The sequence below is a fragment of the Amblyraja radiata genome, unplaced genomic scaffold (genome assembly GCF_010909765.2).
Source record: "Amblyraja radiata isolate CabotCenter1 unplaced genomic scaffold, sAmbRad1.1.pri S109, whole genome shotgun sequence".
Lineage (NCBI taxonomy): Eukaryota > Metazoa > Chordata > Chondrichthyes > Rajiformes > Rajidae > Amblyraja > Amblyraja radiata.
The window spans coordinates 1,060,606-1,067,979 of NW_022630099.1; the positions used below are offsets into that span (position 1 = coordinate 1,060,606).

The 7,374-nt window shown below is 48.2% G+C and overlaps 1 protein-coding gene across 1 annotated transcript in view; it reads right to left on the bottom strand.

The window, feature by feature from the left end:
- LOC116969124 (carcinoembryonic antigen-related cell adhesion molecule 1-like) overlaps window positions 1-4,673 on the bottom strand; it is a 47,325-nt gene extending 42,652 nt beyond the window's left edge. The window contains exons 1-3 of the mRNA XM_033016061.1: window positions 4,388-4,673; window positions 2,679-2,954; window positions 350-610 (exon numbers count right to left, since the gene is read on the bottom strand). Of these exons, the coding sequence (XP_032871952.1) occupies window positions 350-610; window positions 2,679-2,954; window positions 4,388-4,673 (823 nt within the window). The remainder of the gene's footprint in view (window positions 1-349; window positions 611-2,678; window positions 2,955-4,387) is intronic.
- Between the last annotated feature and the right edge of the window lie 2,701 nt (window positions 4,674-7,374).

Consider the following 7,374-nt stretch of genomic DNA (forward strand, 5'->3'; position numbering starts at 1 on the left):
AAGAGAGAGTTAGATAGAGCTCTGGGGCTAGTGAAGTCAAGGAAGATGGTGTGAAGGCAGGCACGGGTTATTGATAGGGGACGATCAGCCATGATCATATTGAATGGCGGTGCTGACTCGAAGGGCCCAATGGCCTCTACTCCTGCACCGATTGTCTATTGTCTATTATCAACGGCGATGGAATCACGAGATGGATTTGTGTAATCAACATAATTGTTGTACAATATGAAAAATCACGATAGTTGATTGATATAATTCATCAAATCTTGCCGCTTAGATCAATGAATCAGTGTTCGGCATCAACATTATACAATCGACGACATGCAAAATAAAGACATGTTGTACCTACCCAGAACATCGATTTCTATTGATGAGGAAATGTACCTTCCGGTCACATCGTTAAAGGCCTGACAGACATATCTCCCAATGTGTTTACTGGAAACATTGGGAATGTTGAGTTTGTCTCCACTCTGGACCAAGACACCTTGAAGGTACCAGCTCAACATAGCAGCTGGTTTAGACTGTGCATAACAGGTTAAAGTGACGTCGGTCCCGGGAGTGTAAGCAGGGGTGTCGGGTTCAGGAATTATAATCGGAATATCCGGCCCGTCTACAACAAACGCACAAAGAGACAAAAGAACAAGGGATTGTGGTGAATGTGAGGAAGGGAGGGAGAAGGGAAGCGGGAGGAAGGAGAGAGGACCATCACCTCAGGAAACGCTCACCTACCCGGCGGCCAATGTACCGGGTCAACTAGACACACACGAGGTACTGTGTAGAATATAATCACATAACATAGAACATAGAACATCGAACAGTAAACACAAACACACAGAAAATAGGTGCAGGAGTAGGCCATTCGGCCCTTCGAGCCAGCACCGCCATTCAATATGATCATGGCTGACCATCCAACTCAGTATCATGTACCTGCCGTCTCTCCATACCCCCTGATCCCTTTAGCCACAAGGGCCACATCTAACTCCCTCTTAAATATAGCCAATGAACTGTGGCCTCGACTACCTTCTGTGGCAGAGAGTTCCAGAGATTCACCACTCTCTATGTGAAAAATGCTTTTCTCATCTCGGTCCCAAAGGATTTCCCCTTTATTCTTAAACTTTGACCCCTTGTTCTGGACTTCCCCAACATCGGGAACAATCTTCCTGCATCTAGCCTGCCCAACCCCTTAAGAATTTTGTACGTTTCTATAAGATCCCCCCTCAATCTCCTAAATTCTAGCGAGTACAAGCCGAGTCTATCCAGTCTTTCTTCATATGAAAGTCCTGCCATCCCAGGAATCCGTCTGGTGAACATTCTCTGCACTCCTTCTATGGCAAGAATGTATTTCCTCAGATCTGTCCAATCCCTTAAGAATCTTACATATTTGTAAAAGATCCTCTCTCTTAAATATGATGAAAGAATGAATGGACTGGGCTTGTATTCACTGGAAATTAGGATGAGGGGATCTTCTGGAAAAAATAAAATTCTTAATGGATTGGACAGGCTAGTTGTAGAGTGAAATGTTCTCCATGTCGGAGGAGTCCAGAGCCAGGGTCACCGTTTAAGTATAAGAGGTTGGCCATTAATGACGGAGATGAGGAAAAAAATTTTCACCCAGAGATTTGTGAATCTGTGGAATTCACTGCCACAGAAGGCAGTGGAGGTCAAATCACTAGATATTTTCAAGAGAGAGTTAGATTTAGCTCTTAGGGCTAATAGATTCAAGGGATATGGGGAGAAGGCGGGACGGGGTAACTGATTTTGAATGATCAAATTGAATGGACGTGCCGGCACAAAGGGCCGAATGGTCTAATCCTACACCTATTTTCTATGTTTCTGTGTTAACTCAAATATGCCCATGGTTCTTTTCACACCCGAAAGCTTCCAGACTTATGTCAGCAATAATGGATCACAATTGATTGAGTAGAAATAATATTAAATTTTTGAATCGGAAAATTTGCAATTGGTTGGATTTTGCAGAAAGACGCTGAGGGTTCATTCAAGGCAGAAGCAAGATGTGGCAAAAGCAAGACGTGGCATGGCAGGAGTAGACTCACAACAGGTCAGGTGAAGGTTGTTACAAGTCCTGCTTAAGAGGTATTGCAATAGTTGTTCTTTCTGTGAATACTAGCGGCCCAATGATCACCTCATAAGCGATAGGAGCACAATTGTGCCATTCGGCCCATCAAGTCTACTCCGCCATTCAATCACGGCTGATCTATCTCTCCCTCCTAGCCCCATTTGCCCGCCTTCTCCCCATAACCACTGACACCCTTACTGATCAATAATCTATCTATCTTTGCATTAAAATCTCAATTGATTAGGCCTGCACCACCTTATGTGGCAATGCATTCCCCTGGAGCTCGATCCCTCTTCTCTCGGCAAGAGGCTCTGTGCATCTACCCGATCTATTCCTCTCGTGATTTTGTACACCTCTATAAGATCTCCCCGCATCCTCCTGCGCTCCGTGGAATAGGTCCCAGCCCTGCCCCAACCTCTCCCTATAGCTCACACCCTCTAGTCCTGGCAACATCCTCGTAAATCTTCTCTGAGCCCTTTCAAGCTTGACAATATTTTACCTTTTCCCCCAATGCCACCCCCCCACCCACTGCCCTCTCTTCCCTGAATCATCTCGCTCAGCAGGACAGGTAACAAGTGGTGAATGATGCCCGGCCACTTACAAAAGACATTGAGAGGGAACGGCTCGCTTGTCTTCGCGCTAACCGCGTTGGAGGCCCGGCAGGTGAACGGCCCGTCCGCCCGCAATACTCCGGTAATGGTGAGTGTGTTGTTAGTGGCGCTCAGTTCCAACCTGCCGCCATTAGATATCACGCTATTGTCTTCAATCCACGTGTAAGAGACGTCAGGGCCTGTCGCGACACAGGTCAAGACCACGGTGTCATTGTGCTCTATGAAGCTGCTGGCATTGGAGGTGATATTGGGTGTGGAAACAGGCGCTGTTAAATACACAGGAGGTGGTTGTTAGTGAACAGGTGAGTAAGGAACAAAACACAGAAGGTGGCGGATTAATGAAAGATGGCGACAGTGCGGAATGAGAACGTGTTAGAGGAAACTGGCGTCCAGGTTCTTCCAAACGCCAACCAGGCAATGGTGGACACTGCCCGATCCGTCACAGGTAATGACCACCCACCATCAGAGGTCCATCATAGACGCTGACCTCCCCACCGGCAAAGGTCCATCACAGTGTTGACTTCCCCACCATCAGTGGTCCGTCACGGCTACTAACCTCCTACCATCAAAGGTCCATCATAGACGCTGACCTCCCCATCATCAAAGGGCCATCACAGTGTTGACTTCCCCACCATCAATGGTCCGTCACGGATCCTGACCTCCCCACCATTGAAGGTCCATCACAGATGCTGACCATCTACAAGAGGCGCTGCCTCAAACGGACAGCCAGCATCATCAGAGGCCCACGTCACCCTGGCCATTCTCTCATTTCACTCCTGCCATCCCAGCATAGCATAACATCCCAACATAGAAACATAGAAACATAGACAACAGTTGCAGGAGTAGAGGCCATTCGGCCCTCCGAGTCTGCACCGCCATTCAATATGATCATGGCTGATCATCGAACTCAGTATCCCGTACCTGCCTTCTCTCCATACCCCCTGATCTCTTTAGCCACAAGGGCCACATTTAACTGCCTCTTAAATATAGCCAATGAACTGGCCTCACCTACCTTCTGTGGCAGAGAATTCCACAGATTCACCACTCTCTGTGTGAAAAATGTTTTTCTCATCTCGGTCCTAAAAGATTTCCCCCCTTATCCTTAAACTGTGATCCTTGGGCCTGGACTTCCCCAACATCGGGAACTATCTTCCTGCATCTAGCCTGTCCAACCACTTAAGAATTGTGTAAGTTTCTATACCCCTCAATCTTCTAAATTCTAGCGAGTACAAGCCGAGTCTATCCAGTCTTTCTTCATATGAAAGTCCTGACATCCCAAGGAATCAGTCTGGTGAACCTTCTCTGTACTCCCTCTATGGCAAGTTAATTGCCTGATTTAATTATCGAGAGCGTTACATCAGAGTTGAGAACACCTGTGTGTGACAGGTCATTCAACTCCATTGTCAAATAAATAACAACGAGGGACTTTCAACGCGCTCCAAGATAAACCCGGTAGGTACATTAATGATTTGGCCTTTGTGATTTTCCCTGAAGCAGGAAGAAGTGGTTAATTAAATAACGCCACGAACTGTTCAACAGACATTTAGACAGGTACATGGACAGGCCAGGTTTGAAGGGATGTGGACCAAACGCGGGCAGGTGGGACTAGTGTAGATGGGGCAATACTCTGAGAGCGGCCACACCAACGTCTTGTACAACTGCAACATGACCTCCCAACTCCCATAGACTTAATACTTACTGAGGACTGTGATGTTTCGCGAAGAGGAACTTGATCTTTTGGTCACATTGTTGAACACCTGGCAGGTGTAGCTTCCCGTGTCATTGACGCCAAGGGCCGCTATGACTACTTGCTGCCCGCTTTGTTGGAACAGCCCATTGAAGAGCCATTGATATTCCGGGGCGGGATTGGAAACAGCAGAACAGGTGAGAGAGGCGTCCGTGCCAGAGGCGTGGGCGGCCTGGTCGGGGCTGACGGATATCTGAACACTTTCCGGTCCGTCTAGAAGACAATTCAGATTGATCATCCAACCCAGTATCCTGTACCTGCCTTCTCTCCATACCCCCTGATCCCTTTAGCCACAAGGGCCACATCTAACTCCCTCTTAAATATAGCCAATTAACTGGCTTCAACTACCTTCTGTGGCAGAGAATTCCAGAGATTCACCACTCTCGGGGGGGGGGGGGGGGGGGGGGGGGGGGAGGGCCAGGATGCAGACAGACACTAACTAGACGGATGCAGACAGACACTAGACCGAGGCCACACCAGACTAGTCTACGGGGCATAGGAATGGAAACAACCGCTCTCAGATAAATGATGCAGAGATGCTGCCTGCCCGCTGGTTGCTCCAGCATTTTGTGTCTATCCAATTTCATCTTCATCAGTGATAGGAGCATAATGAGGCCATTTCGCCCATCACGTCGTCTCCGCCATTCAGTCATGGCTGATAGATCTGCGCCTCTCCTAACCGCATTATCCGGCCGTGCTCCCATAACCCGAAACTAATCAAGGATCGAGCTATGATCGATCTAGCTAGCTATCGATCTATCTAGCTCTCGAGCGAGCGGATGAGCAGGCGGCTATCTATCGAGGCGAGGATCTAGCGATCGCGCTACGAGCTAGCGAGCTATCTAGCTATCGCGAGCGAGCGAGCTAGCTATCTAGAAGCTAGAGGAGCTGAGCGGAGCTAGATCTAGCGAATCGAGCGATCTATCTATCTATCTAGCTATCATCTAGCTATCTATCGATCTAGCATCTAGCCGCTATCCCATCGAGCCATCGATCCATCCATCCACCACCAGCATCCATCCATCCATCCATCCATCCATCCAGCCCGCCACAATCCATCCATCCAGCCACCATCCATCATCCATCCATCATCCATCCATCATCCTCTATCTATCTATATATATATCTATCTATCGATCTATCGATCTATCTATCTATCTATCTGTCTGTCTGTCTGTCTGTCTGTCTGTCTGTCTGTCTGTCTGTCTGTCTGTCTCGTCTGTCTGTCTGTCTGTCGGTCTATCTAGTATCTATCTATCTATCTATTATCTATCTATCTATCTATCGATCTACCTACCGACCGACCGACCGACCTACCTACTACCTACTACCTACCTACCGACCTACCTATCTATCTATTATCTAGATATCTATCTATCTATCTATCTAATCTATCTATCTATCTATCTATCTTATATCTATCTATCTATCTATCTATCTATCTATCTATCTATCTATCTATCTATCTATCTCCGCCTTCAAATTGTCCACTGACTTGACCTCCACAGCCGTATGTGGCAATGGATTCCACAGACTCACCACCGCTGACAGCCTGAGGAAGGGGTCTCGACCCGAAAACGTCACAAATTCCTTCTCACCAGAGATGCTGCCTGCTCCCGCTGAGACCAAGCAATGACCAGCGAGATTACACCCGGGAGAATCAGGTGGACCTGCGATCTCTGGGCGATGGGCCGAAGTTTACATTTAGACGTTGCTAATTGCAGACTGGTTTGAGAAATGAAACGGCAGACGCAGGGTCCATTCACAAATGGACACCAAGGTGCTGGAGTAACTCAGCGGGACCTGTCCACGCTGTTCCAACGAGACTGCCGACATGACCCGCTGAGTTACTCCAGCACTTTGTACCTGTCCACGTTCTCCACAAAGAGGCTGCCAGACCCGATGAGTTACTCCAGCCTCTGTGTTTTTGGGGGAGGAAGAATCATCTTCCATGTCCCACCATTGGATCAGTGAAGATTATTGGCGGAGATTGTTTCTGCTCAAACCCCATTGTCCCTCGCATCCAGTCCCCGCGCCTCCATGATTGGGACGATGGAGAAGAAGCGACCGCCCACTAGATCGGACTCGCCACCGTGGTGACCACTTACAGCTGACGTCAAGCAGGAATGGATCGTGGTGTTTGTGTTGACCGGGTTGACCCAGTGCAGGTGAAATCCTTGTCCGATCTGAGACGCCGGAGATGGCTGAGAGTGCGGTTGCCGTTACTCAAGACCAGCCGGCCCGCCGGGCTAAGCGTTAGGCAGTTCCTGGACCAGGCATATGAGACATCCGTGCCCACGGCCACGCACTCTAAAGTCACCGTGTCATGTGTTCTACAGGGGGGGTGTCATGGATGTGATAAGGCTGAGAGACAGGTTCTGTTAAAAACACAGCGAGATGATTCATTACCGGCATGGATCACCCCGCGACAATTAACTAATACCTCCCGAATACTTCACATATCCGGCTTCAGAGACATAGACACATAGAAACATGGAACATATGTGCAGGAGTACAGCCCATTCGGCCCTTCGAGCCTGCACCGTCATTCAATATGATCATGGCTGATCATCCAACGCAGTATCCCATCCCTGCCTTCATTACATACCCCCTGGTCCCTTTAGCCACAAGGGCCACGTCTAACTCCCTCTTAAATATAGCCAATGAACTGTGTGGCCTCAATACTCCGTCTGTGGCAGAGAATTCCACCGGAATAGATGAGGTTGGAGGAGGTGCAGGGTGAACCTGTGTGTGATCTCAACTAATGGACCGGTGCCTAACAAAGTGTTCACTGTAGCTCTGAACACATGATACACATAAATCCAAGGTAATGTTAAACCCAGATCTAGCCACAACGATATATGTCTATTGTCTATGAAGGCGGAAGTGAATATCAAAGTCACCACAGGTCAACGGTGAAGAAGGAAGTACAGATGAAA